General features: G+C 46.5%; 1 protein-coding gene across 1 annotated transcript; it reads left to right on the forward strand.

Annotated features, from left to right (window-relative positions):
- Nucleotides 1-3,822: 3,822 nt before the first annotated feature.
- On the forward strand, nucleotides 3,823-14,545 carry LOC115319506 (phospholipase A1-like). The gene is made up of 6 exons (XM_040210849.2): nucleotides 3,823-3,844; nucleotides 4,079-4,212; nucleotides 5,608-5,919; nucleotides 10,427-10,679; nucleotides 13,569-13,763; nucleotides 14,316-14,545. Exons 1-6 carry the CDS (start codon nucleotides 3,823-3,825, stop codon nucleotides 14,543-14,545), a joined length of 1,146 nt encoding a protein of 381 aa, XP_040066783.2.
- Nucleotides 14,546-20,321: the final 5,776 nt, after the last annotated feature.

Below are 20,321 nucleotides of genomic sequence, written 5' to 3' on the forward strand. Positions count from 1 at the left end.
TGACGCTTTGCATTGCGTAGACAGCGCAGACTTCATTTTTAGGTCTGAACGGATGTTCCGCCTCCTCATTCGCTGAGCTGATTCCGTAGATCTAATAAATTCTCTCTTTTAGTGTTTTGCGGGTAAGTGGACGCACAGGCACTTCTTAGAGTAAACAAGGTCGAGAATATCTTAGTGGTTTTATAAATTGATAGTTAAGAGTAAGGAGAAGCGAAGAATCACTTGGTTCCCTGTTGTTTGTAACAAGCACATTTAAATATAAACAGCGATGGTTTAAAGACAAAACCGAATTCACGAATAAAACCCACGGCTGTGTATACTCTACTGTCGAAGGTTCGCAGGAGTTAAACTTCGTTTGCGCAAACCTGACCAGTAGCATTAGACTTGGATATAATAATAAAAAATTAAGAGTTTCTCATGCGCTTGTCTTAAAAACTGAAAAAGTGAGAAAAAAAGGAGAAATTAAAAAATTACAACGAAGAATGACCCCGGAAATTATTCCCTATTTCTTGTCAGTTCCTAAAAGTTTATCCAAAGTACAAGTGAACTCCTTGGGTTCAGGTAAAAACGTTCCCATTTTTCAAAAGATAAGCTGAAAATAAATTGAGGGGCAGATCTGGTTAGGTGCCTTAACAGGATAGATAATAAAGAGTTTTAGTAGATCGTGTTTTCAGGCCACGCTAATATCGTAGCGGGAGCTCGCGCTGCCACTTCGATGCGTGCTCTGAAGCGCGCGCTCGTAGCGGTAGCGGGCCTTTGAAAACGATCTACTAAAACTCCCTAATAATTACGTTCGCAGAATACGACACAGTTGGCTAGAAGATGCAATTCTTAATTTTTTCACGCCTTGTGCACGTCCTCAAGTTTGTCATTGTATCTATAATTGCGGTAGAATGCGCTTGTGCACAGACCTTATTTGGGTGGCGAGGAATGCTGCGAGACGCTATCATTGTATGAACAAACTGCGTTGTGTCAGGACCTAGTGTGTCACTGAATGTTTATTCGTTGAGTTCTCAAAATTAAAGTACGAGGACCCCAGTATTAGGTCCGTATACGTCCAGCGTAAAACTTATATTTTAGAGCGCAGCTCTTAGGGGCCCGTTTCCGGCTTGAGCGGCGTCGGCGTCGGCGTCGCCGTCGGCGTAACCGCGCAGTGCATTATGGGTAAATTTCCCCGCTCAATCTAGCGGAAAAACTTCCCCACTAAATCAGCGGAAAATATTCCCCGCTAAATCTAGCGGAAAAATTTCCCCGCTAGATTTAGCGGGAAATATTTTCCGCTAAATCTAGCGGAAAAATTTCCCCGCTAAATCTAGCGGAAAAATTTCCCCGCTAGGTTTAGCGGAAAAATTTCCCCGCTAAATCTAGCGGAAACTTTTTCCCGCTAAATCTAGCGGAAAAAATTCCCCGCTAAATCTAGCGGAAAAATTTCCCCGTTAAATCTAGCGGGAAACTTTCTCCGCTAGATTTAGCGGAAATATTTCCCCGCTAAATCTAGCGGAAAAATTTTCCCCACTAGATTTAGTGGAAAAAATTCCCCGCTAAATCGAGCGGGAAAAATTCCCCGCTAAATCTAGCGGAAAAATTTCCCCGCTAAATCTGGCGGAAAAATTTCTCCGCTAAATCTAGCGAAATTCCTCACTAAAAATGTTTTCGGGAGGGTCACGTGACCCCCCAAGCTCACATGACCCCCCCCCCAGGTCACGCGACACCCCCCCCCCCTCTTCCCAGAAAAGGTGACCCTTAGTACCCTTCCCTCCTCCTCCTCAAGAGCTGTGCTGCAATTCGGTGTTACAGGGAGTTGTAAACGGCTTTCATTTTTTTAAGCATATAATTTTAGAGCGCAGCTCTTAGGCGCCCGTTCCCGGCTTGAGCGGCGTCGCCGTCGCCGTCGCCGTCGGCGTAACCGCGAGTAACCCTCGCGTGAGAGGGTAATTCTCGTAAGGGGACCCCCTAACGAGGGTTACCCTCACGAGGATCACGAGGGCTACGAGGGTTAGTTACCCTCAAAAGGGTTACCCTCACGAGGGTCACGAGGGTTATGAGAGTTACCCTCACGAGGGTCACGAGAGTTACCCTCACGAGGGTCACGAGTTACCCCCATGAGGGTCACGAGAGTTACCCTCACAAGGGTTACTAGGGTTACCCTCACGAGGGTCACGAGAGTTAACCTCACGAGGGTCACGAGAGTTACCCTCACGAGGGTCACGAGAGTTACCCCCACGAGGGTCACGAGAGTTACCCTCACAAGGGTTACCCAGGTCACGTGACCCCCCCCCGAGGCCACGTGACCCCCGTTGACGTCCTCGCCACTGATGACGTCATCAGTGACGTCACTGGTGACGTCACCGGCATCCGCATTGTCATCATTACTGATGACGTCATCAGTGACGTCACTGATGACGTCACCGGTATCCGCATCGTCATTGCTATCATCACTGATGACGTCATCAGTGACGTCACTGATGACGCCACCGGCATCCGCATCGGCGTTGTCATCATCACTGATGACGTCATCAGTTACGTCGCTGATAACGACATCGGCATCGGCATCGTCACGTGACCCCCAGGTCACGTGACACCCCACGGTCACGTGACCCCCACAAGGTCACGTGACACCCCCTTAGTGCCATTCCCTCCTCATCCTCAAGAGCTGCGCTCTAATTCGGCATTACAGGGAGTTGTAAACGGCTTTCATTTTTTTGCGTACCTAATGATATCTTCAGTAATGCAACCCGATATTGGAGTCTGCAACCAAGGCAAGAAGTTATAGGTACAAAAATTGCTAAATACGCGAAGCATAAATGACACGAAGGAAACATTACAAACATTTTATTGTTGAGCTTTATTTGTCCATGATCACGAGGCATACATTGAAAGAATATTCTGTGCGCTAAAAAAGGCGTTACAAGCATGTTCGGAACAAAGCATGGCGCGAGCTCACAGTATACTCTTAAAATGCTCTTTTATTTTTCTCACAGCACATAAAATGAGATTATAAATATGCAAGAAAGTATAAAAAAACATATCTGGCATGTCACGAGTCAAGTAGCGTCTAAGGAGTAAGGTAACTTAACTCAAACAAGCGCCATTACAAGAGCGGCACTGAGTGCCTACAGACGCGATGGCAGAACCCGCATGCCTCCCCGCCGTGAAAGCTTCAAGCAGCCTAAACAAATAAAACAGTGAAAAGAAAAGCTTCAGTGAAGCGAAGCAAAACTCGGGGAGAGACTAATGATAGCAAAAAAAGGGCACAGCCAATGCTGCTTTGCAAGCAGCCCGTGGCATCATTTAACAACGTCAAATTATACGTGCAGCTGACCGCCAGCAAAGTCAGCAGGACTGTTTAAGCCTTCCACCATTTTAGTTTCTACATCGATTCATTTCAAAGACAATTTCATGCTGTGAAGGCCTGAGGGTATGCCGCACCTGTACTCCGCATGAAATTCATGAACTTTGGATATTTGGTGAACCCTATCCGCAAACTTGGCTGCTGAGGAGAGGAGAGTTTGTGAGTACGTTTGTACTTTCCAATAGCAAGACGACGAGGGCTTTTTTAAACGTTACACTATTTTCTTCCGCGTAAACTGGTATCACTGGACATGAACTAAACCCCGAGACTTCAGGTATTATAACGACACGAACAATAAAGGGTCTCGATACCTTTTAGTGTTCGTGTCGCTTTTGGCCTGCAGTCCCGGGGTTTATATGCAATGTTCAATCTAAACCTGCTCTATGCGCCCCTACATTCATTTGACTGATATCACTTTTTTTTAGATTTACTTTTTAGGTTAAAAAGCAAGTCGCTTCAGATTACCAACGATGATACCAAGTTACATCATTCGTAAGTAAATTAGCCAACTTATCAAGGTTTCTTGTTTTTTTTTTTTGCTTTTTGGTAATACTTCCGACCATGAGACATTTTTTATTTGATTTCTTCTCGTAGTTTGCCCTTTTGATAACAAGCGAATATAAGTAGATCCTTTAAATTCGCCTTTTGTGAATTTGAAAGCAGTCTAGTTAGCTCACTGAAGGTGGGCTGGCCGCAAAAGCGTGCCTGACTTTTGAAACCTTTCAGTGTTTTCGCAAGCCACGATTTTCGTGCTCAAGACCGAAGTCCGGGCACATTTTGAGCCCGACATACCGTTAGGAGAAAGCGAAGACGACAAGAGGACCATCGAAGCTATTGACTATGACACAGAGGTTGCAAAAGTAAGTGCACAATAAATAAAATCATTTCGACCTGGTAGATCTTATGTCCAGGCGCAGCGTGTTTTCGCACAAGTTCAAAGAAACATTACACTCTGAGGAATACCTGCGAGTACACCTTTCTGAAAAAAAAACACAAAAAAACAACAAAAAAACACGGAAACAGCCAATCTCGGTGAACATTAGAACGACTCCATCAAATGACAAAACTCGAAATACGATAAGGGAAAATAAAAAAAGCGATGTTTGCAGGGACGTCGAGCAAGATGTTTCCGATGATCATTTTCTCTGCTCACATCACATTCAGATACGTAATCGTATTCTGAGCTTCCTCATTCACTGGGATCCTTACATTGTACACTGTGATACGCTGCCTCCGGGTCCTGGGGGAAAGTGAAGAGACAGTCATTTTTTAAAAGTATGTGTCAGGGAAGTTCATTTGCAATTTTTTTCATGTTTGCATGCTTCTACAAGATGCCCCCCCCCCCCCCCCCCCTCTGCCAAAGAAAGTGTACAAGTTTTTTTGTTTGTTTTCTTCACAAAAAAATAATGTTTTGCCAATCGCTCATTCTCCGTCCTAATGCAGCGCTAGAGGTCCGAACCAGGTGCCGATGTTTCAGCACTAACCGTTATCTTATTCGAAATCTATAAGTAATTCTTGAAATTTTCGATTGGAAAATGGCGGCCGATCGACCTCTCAAATACATGGAACTCTATGGTTCCATGCAGCTGCCGAACACGTGCTAAAACGGGCCCCATTTTCCATCGAAAATTTTTGAAAATCACTTATAACTTTTGAGTAAGATAACGGTTCGTGCTGAAACTTTGGCATCTGGTTCGAACCTCTGGCGCTACATTTTGGCGGACCATGAGGTTCGGTGATACATAGACTATTTTCCCAATTAAACCAATACAAAAAAAATTTTTTTAATAATTTCTTTAGGGTAAGAAATGGGGGGGGGGGGGGGGGGGGGGCGGCACGCTTTACATGTCTTCTACAAAGTTACACATCGCATTTGTATAACGCTTTCATCAATAAATACAGTGACAAAAAGCTTTTCAAACGTATACATATTTGGATGGTTTTACGCAATACTAAATTAAAACGTTTGTAGTTCCGAATTCGCCCTATTACGTTGGCTTCAATTAAAGGTTGCATAATGAAACTGAATTATGACTTGTGATTGAAACACTATGCATCCCGACACTCCTCCTGCTGGCAGCCCAGGGTCACGTCTTTCAGCAATTTAAGCTTTCAAGTGCGCATCAAAAAGTCCCCATGTGGTCGAAATTGATCTTTTCTTTCGCTGGGTCGTGCAGTGTGCCATATGCTCTTCGTTAATTTAGCACGTGCACCCCCCCCCCCCCCCGCCCCCTCATTTGACTGTTGTCTTTCAGCAAATGCCAAAAACCATCGAAAAAGCGGACGAAGTTTGTTACCCGAGCGTGGGCTGCTTCTCGAGACATCACAGCGACCGCATGACACACCCCAAGGCACTGCCACAGGATCCCCGAGACATCGGGACCGACTTCCTGCTCTACACGCAGCACAACCCCGTGAACCCGCTGTCGCTGACGCGTCCCAACTTCGCAGGAATCAGGGAAGGGCAACTCGATTCGCCCAAGGACCTCACTGTCCTGGTACACGGGTTCACGCAGGACAGGTTCGCCAGCTGGGTCCAGGACGCCAAAGCAGCGCTACTGCAGCAGGTAACGCTCGACAAAATATTGCGTCGCGATGTTTGCCAACCGACAGCTCGCAGACGACAGCCATTGAATTACCGCACGTTTCGCCAAATCGGCTGATCCCCTGGGGCGCTGAAGTAGATTCTGAGATTGCCTGTTTAGGGGGATAACTCAATCTATATACGGGCTCTAAGCATAGTAAACGAATACATACATGGGCGACCGATTTTCCAATTCGAAATCTAATCATAGATCGTGACACGTCCCTCTTTTGCGCCCTGTAGCATGGCACCAGGGGGCGCCGTTAGACGGCGTTTACTAACAATATGCTCATTCGATTTACCGGCCCCTCCTGCACCGGTGCTGAAAAGTGTAGGGCGGTGTACTCCCGGTACGTGTATTGAGATACGACCGGAAGTACACGGCCCTACACTTTCCTGCACCGGTGCAGAAGGTGCAGCTAGATCGAACGACTCTCGTAATTGCTGTATTACGTCTCCTGTACCCAAAGATTTGACATTTTTGTCAAAATATAATGCACAACGCGCCTAAAGAGAGCAGGATAGTAACGTTTGGAATTTCCACTAAATTAATGATTTTAATTGGTAAAATTTCATGGAGGTGGTGGGGACCCGAGTCTCCCCCTCCCCCGCTAACACTAACGATCGTCGTTCTAACAATCATCGTGGAGTACCCCTGGTTCAATGATTGTTAGCATAAGTCGCAGGGTGGCCATGTCTCGTCTGGTGGCAAGGTTTGTTTATCTTGCTGCTATATGGGAGTGGCCTCGTCGAGATGTCCTTTGGCCTGAGGCGAGAGGATGGAGAGCTTCGGGCATATATCACGAGTGCAGCTTTTCTTTGCATCCGCTACAAAATGTCCTGCTTTGGTGTGGACCGAGGGGACCAGATCAGCGATCAGCATTCAAGGATGGGCAAAACAAGGGCGGTGTTGAGTTTCATCATCACGATGGGTCTTAGGCCCTCGCTGAAGTTTTGTATGATCCCCAGCAAACGCCGGGACCGTGTTGAAATTTAATGTACATGTTTTGAGAAGGTTAATCTATTGTCCAAAGTCACTCCGAGTATCTCGATGTTGTCGCTGTGGTTGATAGCTTGGTCTTTCATTCTCAGGAGTGAAAGCGGTTATATGACATCTTCGTTCGGGTTGGGGAGTATGTTGCGAAGTAAGCACTGAGGGCTAATTTGTTGAATGTGGTTCAAATGTGTACCCTTTCAAGATCATGCTGAAGGTCGTCATAGTCTTTGAGCGACTTGATAGGTCAGACAAGGGTGAGGTCGTCTGTATATGGCACGGGAGTTGAGCGCATATGCAGAACGAGTTCATTGATGAAGATGAAGAAGAATGTGGGGTCAAGAACACTATACCCTCGTGGTATTCCCGATCTAGCATATCGGGGTTTTGACGGAGAACCTTTCAAGTATACACACTGTTGTCTGCTGAAAATGAAGTCGGTTAGCCATGGACTAAGATTCGGTCCCGGAAACCGGCATGCTTACGTTTTTTCTCTGTAAAATGGAGTGGTCAACCTTGTTAAATGGTTTTGTAAAGGCTAGCTGTATAAGTTCGCATGCTACAGCACTGTCGAGGCTGTCACTAATCCTACGCACGACGGTGAGGAAGGAAGTCTTCCATCTTCTGACAGGACGGGAGGCTGGCGACAGCAGGGCATGGGTGTCAAGGTGTCAAGGAGTTCGTGTATCTCCCTGTTCATTACACGTTCCATTGTTCGGCAGACCACTGAGGTGGTGGAGATGGGCAGATACGATTCTAATTTTTGAGCTGGTGCTCCCTTTCCCTTGTAGACTGGAATGATATACGCCAATTTGCATGTGCCCGAAATTTTTCTGGTGTCCAGAGTTTTCTCGAGTGGACACTCGCCTTCAGGAGAGCGGGGTGGATGCCGTCGGGATCAGGCGACTGCGATGGGTTCACCCGAGTTAGGGTTTCCTGGACGGCCGTTACGCTGATATTGATGTCGTATAAAGAGGAGTGGACTGCCTGAGCTGACTCACCTGAGGTTTGAAAAAGTTGTAGCTGGTGATCTGAAAGACGGATTGTCCGAACTGAGGTAAATTGGATACTGAAAGGTTCCGCATCCTCAGTGTCGTTGAGAGCTTTGACATTTTGACATATGTCTAGAGCACGTCTGTTTCATTTATGTCGTCTTTTGTAAGCACCTTCGATTCTTTGATTGCACGTATTGCGACAGGACATAATCCTGGTGGGACTTCCGCACTATCTTCCTGGGATCTTTTTGTACAGTGAGGACAATACTTAGCATGGTAACACAGTTGTTCCTTTTGGCTCTCACAAACAACTGACGTTTTTAGCGAGTTTAGTGTAGGATTACTTTCGTGATCCAAAAGGCACGTTTTTTGTTTCCGCCTTGGGGTGTCGGAACGTACTCCGTTTCGATGGCGTGCATAGGTCAAGCCAAAGGTTGTAGGCGATTTCAATTTTGTCTTCCTGAAACACCATTCCTTAAAAAGCGAAGTGAAGGAGCGAATGTAGGTGTTCAAAATCGAGTTTCGCGAAACGTTTCGGCTGTCTACTATGGGCGCCCGGTTTTGGAAAGTTTATATACGTCTCTGTTACATTAGCCCTACGATCAGATTCGGCTGGGCTGGTTTCTTTGAAGCATTTCGCTATGAATGCGTAATTCGATGCAAAAAATGAGTCATGCTTTCTCTTCGATGCGTTGCTTGGTTCGTAACACAATTGTGTTAACCCGAATGGTTCGATTTTGCTTAAAAGGTCGTCATCTTGCAAGTCGGTACGTACTGGCGTGATGGGGTCTGACCAGTTGAGATGTGCATTGCAGCCCCCTGTGACACATATATTTACGCTCCGTTTATTAAAGTGCAGAAAGGTAGAAAGTGAGGTCTGCAGGAGATCGTAGGTATCTGTTTTTTTGATCGAGCTGTCCAACCATGTTTCGCATGCCGCGAATATAGTGTCCGGTTGTGATTCGATAGGACCCCACAGTCAGGCAGTTTACTTTTCACTGATCTTAGGTTGGAAAACCAGATTTGGAACGCCGGTTTGGTTGTAGGATGAAGGTTGGGTGTCGATGGTGACAAGACAGGATGGTGTTTGTGGTGCGGAGCGTAGTCACTGGGTTGATGGCAGGGGTGTAGCACCGAAGAGCGGGCGTTAGGAACAGGGCTTTATCGAAGCCCGGGAGTTGACAAGCGCCTACCACTCCTCAGGTGTACACGACAGCCGTCTGTAGAAGCCTCGGAATCGCCTAGACAGTTTTTCTATGACCAATTGGACAGAACTGTCATACAAGGAAGGAACACGCTGTCTGCAGACTTTTTGTATTATCTATTAGCAGTGTAACCGCGGCTTTGATTCCAAGAGGTACATTGTAAAGCTTCCATTTGGATTATATTTATGTTATGTTTACAACTGTAGCGCAGCATTCGAGACACGTCCGATCATCAGGGTCGTGTCAAGTGACCTGATGTCTCACCCGATTGTAGAGGAACCTGGCGAGCCCGCTTACGAAAACAAGGCAATTACGGATGGTTCGATCAGTGTCAGACACCACCGCGACAATACCATACATGCGCATTCGAAATTTCTCAGCACCCCGTGCATTGTGATCGAGTGCGGGCGCAGGTAGGGCACAAGTGCTGCTCCAGTCTTGGTTGAAATTCGGGTATAATCATTGACTGTGTCCTCGGACTCTCGGCTTCGGATTCGGACCCGTCGTGGTGGGCTGACGTATGTAGAGTAAAGAATTCAAGCAGGGTTTGTTTAGTCTTGACAGTAGTGACAGCGTCATGCGGCCTTCTGTCTGTTAATGCATCGGCTGTATATGTGAGAACCAACTGTGAAGTCTGTAGCCCAGGCGCACGCCAATGAACCATGGGAAACTTCAGGCGAGCGAAAGAGCTGAAACATGCTCGTGTCGAGGGCTGTGGAAGCAGGGAAGGCTCAAGGCGTCTTGGACTAAGGACTCCTCCCCATCGCTTTCTCATAATAAAGATGTTTATTCTCTCTTTCGCCCAGTTTCAACGGTCCATGTTTCCTCTTCTTCTTTGTAGTGATCGCTTGTAGAAGCGATAGTCTCGTCCACGGTGGAAGAAGAAAGAGGTGTCTGAACAAGGCCAGCCAAGGCGGCAAAAGTTTGGTGGGGCTTCGCGCGCCGCCCGGCAGGGGCACTGTCGGTTTAGGGGGGCCACGCGCACGGCGCGGCGCGTAGGGGCTTCGTAAAGGTCTGCCCGAATAAGGGCGATTTCTTGTGTGACCCTTGTAGGCTTGCTTACTGCCCTAGGCATACTTCCACCTCATGGAGCTTCTCAGAAATGCGAGCAAACCTTCGGCGCACAATTGTTCCATGGCGAGGCAGCGCCGTTCAGACATCTTTCTCTCTCTTCCATCGTAGTCCCGTCTTGTTAGTGTCTTTTCCTGTCCTCCGTGCCATTTATGTCGAATACGTTTTGTAAAGAAGTCAAGATTTTGAAAAACATATATCTGGGACTTTCCGACTTTTCTTCAGACGGACAGCAACGTGGTGGTGGTGGATTGGCCAAGGGGCTGCCAGATGCCCCGTTACCTTCAGGCGTGCGGCAACAGCGCCCTCGTGGGAAGGCAGATTTCCATTATGCTGCAGATGCTCATTGACCAGTTCTCTGTCGCCGTACATCCGGACAGGATTCACGTGATTGGCTTCAGCCTCGGGGCGCAGGTCACCGGTTTCTGCGGAAGACACTTCGAAAACAGCACCGGAACTCGTTTGAGTAGGATCACAGGTATTTATGTCATGCTTAGTATATGCCAGCTTTCCGCTCGGGTGAAATACAACAAAAATCAGTTAAAGACTCTTCTGCAATTATAAGAAATCTAGTTGCAGTGCTATCCCCTGTTGCCCATCCGTAATACGACTTGCTATTGTTACTTGGGCTCCGGGTAGTCTGATCGAAGGTACTGCGAGGAAAAGTCAAATATATGTCGTTGTTTTTATTGTCTGTACCAAACAAGTGTAATGAAAGTGTATAAAATGTCGACACAATTTTAATTGTGTTCATTACATATACTTGAGTCTATCACAAGCATAAAAAAATATCCAAAACAAAGATTGGTCTTACCACGCGTCCAAACACTGATCAACCTTTTTTTGTGTGTTACTTTACTGAACAGGAAGAAATCGAGATTTTCGAGAAATGTTTTTTTAGCTGTCTAAAAATGCCTTAATCGCATGGAGCGATGTCTTGAGATCACGGCGGACGACGAAGTCCCTCAAAATGCAGCTCCTCCATTCGCGGTGAGAACCACGCCAGGAGGCGCCACTGAGCAGCCCGTGAATGTCAGGTGGTCAGGGGATACCCGGAATGTGAGGATGCCGGGTTTGTTTATATCGCGCACGCCATTGCGGTACGGCGTGGTCGCTCGCTTTCGGACGCGGCGCGGTAGTTCGTTATTGTTCTGCTACCGGTGGCACAACATACGAGATTGAAAAGGTGCAAGTTTCCATCTATATCTAAGAGAACAGCAACTGGGAAAGAAGAGAAGAGGTTCAAACAGTGGAGAAAGCTGTGTGCGAGCGCGATGGTGTGCTCGAACCACTTACAGATGCTTTCACAAGGAACCGTGTTGTATTATGTATCAAGATTTTCTTTTCTAAGCGAGTGTCTGTTTCGTCCTCCGTACGAATTTCAATGGCGGGTCTCAACGCCAAGAACAATCTAATACTTTGCCTTTTTTTTTTTTTTGCACCTTATTTTTTTTGTGGCAAATGTTGCGCTTAAAGTTGAAATAATAAATTGACTTATGTGTGTTTACCAAAACGAAAGAAGGCTCCTGTGTCTGTTCAACAAATCGGGTCCCGAGGAACCCACATTCAAGCAACTCTTGCCTTTCTTACAGTGCAGTAGCTGCGGCGCCAAGTTGCCATTAAGAGAAAAAAAATATGCTGGACGTTTCCCTTTTTCGCCTACATGCAGACGCCATTGGGATTCTTTTTCATGCAATAAAACGTGCTTTGCTCAACGTTTATGCTCAATACTACGAGGGTTAATTATTTTAGACGGCTTGTGGCCAGCAAAGCAAAATAGCATGCAACACCCAAAAACTCTGGCTATGATTTTAGGGTTTGTTGCGTTTTATCGAGATTAGTTATAACTGAACCACACAAGTGCTTTCTCTACTCACAGGTCAAAACACACAAAGAAAAACCCGCATATCCTATTTTTATTTTTATATTGTCATAACGGTCATTACATAACATCTAAATCCGATCGATGTCTCATATGGCTGCGATTAGCCTAAGATATAGACCAAATGATTGGTTAGTTTAAATTCACGATCTTAACAAAATAACTCGTTCATCAAAATAATTTACAAAAAAAAAAAAAAAAGATTTCCCCTAGAAGCTAACCTATGTTTTCTTTATTTTTTTCCCTAATTTTAATTGTGTACAATGGTTTGTTTTCGTTTCTTTTTTACTTCAAGTTAGGCTTTTCTACTGTGTTTCTTCAGAATGCAAAAAAACATTATTTCTTCATTAAATCTCTTAAAATTTACAGTCATCCATTTTTTGCATGTTAGGAGCATGCACTTCTTCACTGTAATTTTCAATATATTACACGTAGTGGCGCTGGTGATTTTATGAAGCTTAGTAAAGTCCAGGATGTGTGTAAAGGCAGCTGGGTGCAGGACTGCCCCTGATTTTATAAAGATGCAACAATCGGGAAAGAGAACTAGTAAGTTTATCTCAAGGGAGGAAACAAGGACTGCTAAGGTGCCATTTGTTTAAAACTGACAGTTAAAGTCTGAACAAGATATGTAATATTAAACATTAGTGGGCTAAATAAAGAGCGTCTTCACCATGCTTTCTCAGGATGAAAAAAAAAAAAAAAAAAGAACACTCCAGTTAGCAGCATTGGACACCTGCCAGACGCAGAATTCGTAATCGTCCGTGAAGAATGCAAAAAGGTGTTATAGGAAAAAAATTAACACACACAAAATGAAAAGTTACTAGTGAGACAGCGAGGCTGAACGAAAACCCATTCAGCGCTGAGAAGCGGCGGCAATGTCAGGAGCATCGGCAGAGTCCTCACTTTGGGTTGTGCCGGGCTTTCGCTAGATGGCGACACCGAAACTTTTCGCCGCGACCTGTTGCACGCGCCTTATGGGGACCAGCGTCTTCGCTCTGCAATAAGGCAGCAGCTCATGAGTCAAGGTGCCGCTGATCTTATCAATGGTCGCAAATATTCCTCGAGGAGTTTCCAATATGGGGCTCTAATAACAGTAATACTACAACAGTAAAAAAAAAAGGAAAAAAAAAGGACACATTGGAAGTAAAGTTGGTTAATTTCTGCTATTGAACATTTCTTGACCTTTTAAGGTTTACATTGAGCTCCCTCCAAAGTAGTGCTCTTACGCGAAACCTGCATTCGGTGAAGTTTGAGAGATTTCGTGTCCCAGAATCTACAGCAGTGAAGCTTGTAAGGAGAATCCAGGGAGGTGGATAGCTGTACGAATGTTTCTAATAGCAAAGCATTTACAATCAAGTGGGAGTTGAAACCACAATGAATGCGACACCGCAAACAAGTATCGTCAGAATAATTGGTCTCGTTCACAACTCAAGCTTGAGTGTTTCTATATTCAACCTAGATCAACTAAATATCTCCTCCGTGCAGCTTTGGACGCGGCTGGTCCATTATTTGAGGACACCGATGTGCACGTGGCTCGAACCGACGCCCATTTCGTGGACGTCATCCATACCAGTTACGGGTGGAACGTCCTGAACGGAGACCTGGGGATGGAGAAGGCCGTCGGGCATGTCGACTTCTACCCGAACCACGAGCACAGACAGCCTGGATGCGAACTCTTCAGTGGGTATTTACACTCCCGGTACTCTTATCGATGCCCCGTTGTAATCATTTTTAAGTTTTTGCCACATTGCTGTCCTGTTGCTTTTGTCTTTTTCCTAGTTAAGATGTTTTAATTTATGGTCTGCGCGATATTAGAGTTTTCTTTGTTTGAGAAGTCGACAGGCCGACTCCAGGAGAATGCGGATTCAGAAGCCACAATTTGTGACCTAATAAATCAATGAGTGTCTTCTAAAATATGAAAATTAATCATTAACATTTTTTTATTTTATAGAAAGAATCAAACTTTTTATTATGTTTTTTGCTGAGACTGCAGTGTGATTAACTCCAGAAATGAGCCCAGGAATTTGTTCTCCACTAGAAATCTCTAGTAGTCTCACGGGAATATTTTCATCGTACGCGTGCACCGCACTCCAATCACTCCGGTCCTAGCAAACTTAAATCCGGCAAGTTTAAGAATTACTTAATTGCAGATTGCTTTGACTAATGAAACGTCTCGCATTTACTGAAACAATACAAAATATATATTTATCGATTTGCTTTTTTTTTTTTAAGGTCTCTCCTGCGCTCACGCCCGAGCCCCGGTGTACTTCCTAGAATCCTTGAGGTTGCGAAGTCGATGCAAGTTCGTCTCTAGACCGTGCGAAGATGAACTGGATCCAGAATGCGACTTGGGCGCCGAAGGCGAGATGGGATACTGGAGTCCCCTCGCCCCCGGAATTGGCCGGCAGTACCTCACCACCAACAGCCAATACCCCTTCTGCGACAATCCAGCAGTTGCATAACGTCCACATTTTCTTCGGATTACTTCTGGTCTGGTTCCCATAGTAAACAAGTAAAAGTAAATATGTTGTTGTTTGTATGTTTAGAGAGCGTGAGGTTGTTCAACCCCAATAGGGGTCTAGTGTCTATGCTGTAGATAAGAAATTTAGCCAGTGCAATACGCCTAAAACCTAAGCGTTGACTGGCGAAGCGCAGTACGCAGTGCTATAGGCCCTTTTGCTTTTTACAAACACGAACTGCCGCTTGCGTCCCAAGCGATTTCTGGTCGCACCGTCTGCGCAAGCCTGTTGAGCTTGCTTATGTCAAAGTGCTAGAAAGCATCCATGCTACACGGACAACAAAGTTGGAGATTTAACGAAGGCCTTCGGCTGTACAATATTACGTCTTAGAGGAGGCAAGCGGATTTGAAGGAATACTCGAAACATTTTAACAGATCTCGCACTCCTTCCTTCTTTTGGCGTTCACCTGGAGAATTGGTGGCTAGAGGTTTCATCTACATTTCGAGCAGCAGTGTTAGTGTGGGCCTTATTTTTATAGACCGGAAGTTCTCTGGGACGTGAAAGACTAGAGCACCAGGTGGCGTTTGTCATAAAAAGGGTCTTTACATAGTGCAGCAGTGGAAAAGTAAAGGCCGGTAATGGCGGAGAGGTGACGTGATGCCAAGATGGAGGTGCCTATGCAAAGTTGCCTGAAAGCGTCTGTAGTGATACACGAACGCACGTCGGTACGATTCTCATCCAGATCGAAACGGGCAGGGGTGTGGATTGAACCCAACGAGCTTGAGTATTACTTAGAGCCGTAAACCGCAACCCAGGACCTGCCGAGGAAATAACAACCCCCCCCCCCCCCCCCCCCCCGGTTGCCGCCATCTTGCCCGTTTGCCACATTATACTCCGTTTCAAACATAGCGTGCAACGTAGTCAAAGCTAGCGCGCCGGTTTGCACAGCCGACCGCGACTACGTTCGCTCCACAAAATAGTGCGGCCCCTGAAAACAAAAAAAAGGCGAAAAATGTACATCTTTGTAGCTAGTAACTAATAGTGGCGTTATGATTTCGAGGGAACACCGATTCTTTTTCAATAAAAAGGAAAAGATAATGTCAACTACTCCAAATTATTTTCCGTTTTCGTTCCTGCGGCACTCGCACTCGCTTCGGGTTTTCGGGTTGTGCGGCTGCCCCTGCCTCGCCGGTTTCGTGAAGATGGTGTCTTACGCGGGAAGCTTTCTTTTCCTGCTCGGATATTTTCGAAGATTCGTTGTGTGAAGATCTCGCAAAAGTGCAAGCAGGTGATCGCCAACGTGTACGCGAGTTCAAGAACGTGTTTCCCGGAGACGTCGGTCCGTGATGTCCTGGAGACGGTCAGTAACGACACCGGAGTGTCTGGCAAGGTGGCGTCCCCGAAGCGAAGACCTCGCAACGTGAAAGTTCCGAGCACGCGGACAGTATTGTGAACTGCCACCTGTTGTTTCTGGTGTTGAAATCGGCCTTATGGCTTCAAAGTGAAACAAGCGTCAAGAAGGAACTGTGTCGGTGATGAATCGTGCCTACGGCTCCGTCTGCTTGCGGGACCTTACAGCAGGCGGTGCCCGTGATTGCATTCCGAAGCGTCTGGGTTCTTCTGCCTGCGGGACCGTAACCATGGTCGGCTCCGTCTGCCTGAGGCACCTTAACCTTGGTCGGCTAAGTAAACGACGCACATGCCCGTGTCTGTATTCCGAGGCCCCTGCTTTCCTCGAAAAGGAAACAACACTCGATCCTGATCTCGAGTGCCGTGTGTTGTGTACGCGTCTATTGTGAATCACTCCCGGTTCATGGGGGCGCCGGCACCACAGCACCGAGATACTGCCGTCTGGATGACTTCTTCCATACACCGGCGAGTATTCTGACTCTGAAGGAAACTTCCATGAAGTCACATCACGTGAGGGAATGCCAAGCCGTCTGAACAATGGCAGTGCGGTCCCCTAATCACAATATTCGTTATATAAAGGACCGTCCACCACACTCTCAAGGTACTCTCTGATTTTCACGCTACCATGCAAATAAACGGCTTTAAATAGAGACGCCCTGGATCTCGACCGTTCTTCCGTTTTGACGAGGCCGGCGCAAGTTCGAGCGGAACACCAGCCCCTAGTCTACCTTCTTATAAATAAAATCAACAAGAAAAGAGGAATTGAAATATGCACTTCCGCAATACGCACAATCTTGCACAAAAAATCGGTCGAGAAAAAAAAAACAAAAAAAAACAAAAACAAAAAAACTTTGCGCCCTAAGTGGATTCGAACCACCGCCACCGAGATGTCGGAATCGCAAGAGCAGCGCCTTGTACCGCTCGTCCACGAAATCTCGCGGAGTAGCACAATTTTGTGTGTTTTTTCATGCGCACTACTTCAGTAGCTTTCCCAGCGTTGCACGCGATGTTTGAAACGGAGTATAGTGATCACGTGACGTCAAGATGGCTGCGCCCAGAGGTGGGCCAGGTCAGATTGGCCAGATCACGGTAAGCAGAGGGGCCCTCTGGAGATACGTTCCAATCTTATTCAAATGGATCCGCGTTACTCTGGTAGGTCATGTCACGTGACAAGACTGATAGAGCAACTGGACTCGGGTAGGTTTTCGAACGCCAAGGTACAGAACATTTACCGTAGAGTCAGATCAGGTCAATTTTGGACCGCCGCCTTGCTTACCGTAAACTGACCAATCTGATCTGGCACACCTATGGACGCAGCCATCTTAAAGTCACGTGATCACTAACGTGGCAAGCGGTCAGATGGTGGCAACCGGGGGGGGGGGGGGTGCCATTTTTGGCCGCTAGTTTACCGCTTTAAGTTTACTCAAGCTCGTTGATTGAACCCAGGATCCCATGGGTTCTGCAGCGCGGGACTTCTCTCCACGCGCTCTGAGCTGCGGCATACGTTAAAGGGGCGATGCAACGATTTTTGTATTTTGCGCAAATACCGCTTAAAACAAATCCCTGACGTTAATGACGTGTGAAATACCCGTTCGTTTTTCACCACACGCAATCAAAGTCGCAGGAAATATTAAAGGAGAACGAGCAGCGTTCACCCCCTCAATTTACAGCCAGAAGATGCGGCCACGTGTTCTAGGGCCGAATTTATGCCTCCAATGTTGATCATAGACACGTGCTGGGGTTGGCAAGGCACAGGACACGCGCTAAGTTCCACGCATTGTTATGGGTCGGCTATTGTCGCCATTGTAGCGATTGGACATGGGCCACTACCCGAATGCTTCTCGAGCTATCGATTATCACGAGCCCAAATCGAGTGCCCACGCAATGCTCGGGTCCAATCTATGAGCCGCATTCAAATATCGTCACTGGGCGGTACTGCGACCGCCCAGCTACGTCATCAAGTTTTTCGAAGGAGAGATTGAATCAAAACGCTCGCTTTTGTCCTTGAAATTACAGCCCAACAAAGGCGTTTCTTGGCCAGTGGCGTTGCGTGTGAATATTAGCCCCGAGAGCGAGCACAAGCGTCGCTGCGGTCGCCGCGCCCGGATTGGGTGAGGTGTACTGTGACGTCAGGGAGATGACTCCGCTCCGCGATCTCGCATCGGTTCGCCTTCCAGCACCGGTTTCCTGGTTTGGCGTTGTGTGCCGCAAGCTCTTCGAGGAGCTGGACTTCGTTTACCTGGTGTGCAAGACGTTGAGTTAGGCCGGTATTGGCGTGCTTCCGTACATTTTATAAGCCTGCTTGTCCCTTTTACCTTTAAAATTGGGTTACAAATCCCGAAAGCTTTCGGCGGAGGCAATTCCGCCGGTGAACCTCCCCGTCCGTCCACACGACACGAGGCAGTCTTGCGAGGGGTCGGTGAAGCGATGGCGCAAGCGTTTCAGACGCTGGAATTCTGTTCCTTGCGCGTTCATGATTTAAGACAATATTAGATCCCGCTTTCAAGGCATTTGAAGTGGCATTTATATCATGGGCCTTTGGGTGGTCGGCAAATTAGCTCGCGACCCTGACTCTGCGCTGCCACTCTGCATGCACTGGTTCGCAGATGTTTTAAAGGTCGTGCGTCTGATGATCTTGAAAGTGCTCGTGGAACAGGGTTGTTTTACATAAATATAGCTTCTTCGCAAATTAATTATATAGTTTATACACGTGTGCAGGCATATTTCTTAGAAGCTGCACAATTACTGGAAATTAGTTTGTATGGTAGCAGCAAAAACGGCCGAATTGCCCCCAGTTGTCTGTATGATATGTATTGAACTGCCCAAAATATGCGCGGGAGTAGTACCGTAATTTGCAATATTTATACTTTTTCCTGACATTCTTTATTCCAGCCGATTCTGAAAATACACCGTTTAGTCTGAATTGTCATTTCCAACCAAAAGAGACACTGCTGCAAGTCCCCAAAAGCTTCCTCAGCCTCCAAACTCCCTACAGCTGGACTCTCTGACATCAGAGGAAAACAGGAGTAAAAGCAAGCATTCGAACGTCTGTCCAGTGGTAGTTGCAGCACTAGCAGCAGAAAATTTAGAACCTGTGAAGGGCGACAGTCTGCGTGAGAAAAGCTTCTAATATTTTATCTTCAGGACAATTCGATTTAAAGGCCGACGACCAGACTCGGGATCCTGCAAGGCAGAAGACCCTCCTCTCCCCGCCTTCGGGCGAGGGAAGCGAAGGATGGAAAGAAGGGACCAAGAGGGGCGGGCGTGGGTGGAAAGGGTAGGAGGGAGAGGAGGAAGCGGGAGAAAAGTGGAAAGCGCGAACTGGTCGTCGGTCTTTAAGCAAAATCTCAATTTTGGGGCTTAACGGGGCTAATAACGAGCTAGGCACCTTCGCTTACGTTTGTTATACATGACTTGAGGGTTGATATAAACAAGTCCACAGATACCACCCGTGTAGTCGATTGAAATACTATCCGAATCCAGCAAAGGTCAAATGCGAGCAATGTATGTAATAAATGTTCCTTGTTTTTGTTTTTTTTTACTTTTCCCCTGCACTTGGGCTGTCTTACTTGCGATTCTTTCTTGGTGGCCCAGACTGTATTTAACATGTTGCTCGAGCAGCATGCAGCTTTTCTGCTTCGGCGATCTTGTTTAAAAACAGAGATACAAAAAAATAGTATACATATAACCTGCCAATTCATTCAGACCATCAGCAGCATTTATTGTGCGAGATGTAAATCTATAGTGATGCTCCTGCAATTGTGGCCATATCTCTTTATTTTCATATACCAGCTGTGATTCATCTGTTGCCTGCCCTGTCAACCATGCTTAAAATGTTGGTTGAAGTTTCGCCTGTCGCTACAGGCCATACCTCAATAAAGGTTCATATAAAAATTTACACTTCCTACGAAAAACACGCCAAAAAAAAAAAAAATTGAATAGAAACGAGCGCGCCGACAGCTAGCGTCGTCACAGCCTCCACAGGGCGAGCGGGCCGAGTCGGGGAAAAATTCTCTCCTCGCCGTGACGTCACCCCGGTTCGCCGTAAGGGGGCGCCACGCGAACTTCTCGGGGCTAATTGTTGAGTACCACTAGTATACCAGTAAGCTCATGTAAAATGAAAAAAACATTCCAATTGAATATCGTTGCACCACCCCTTTAACACACTCGGCTACCGACCCCCTTTGTCTCCATAGTTAGTTACACCATAATAACTGCCGGAATTGCATTGAACTGACAAATGCTCCATTCCTTCCGTGCTTGCCATCAAAACGATGCGTGATCGTACTGAGAGGTGTAGAGACTCCATATACACAGAGTGCCCCCAAAAATATGTATACAGTGTTTTTTTCTATTTCAGCGCGAAAAT

The sequence above is a fragment of the Ixodes scapularis genome, unplaced genomic scaffold, assembly GCF_016920785.2.
Source record: "Ixodes scapularis isolate PalLabHiFi unplaced genomic scaffold, ASM1692078v2 PGA_scaffold3__209_contigs__length_174095766, whole genome shotgun sequence".
Lineage (NCBI taxonomy): Eukaryota > Metazoa > Arthropoda > Arachnida > Ixodida > Ixodidae > Ixodes > Ixodes scapularis.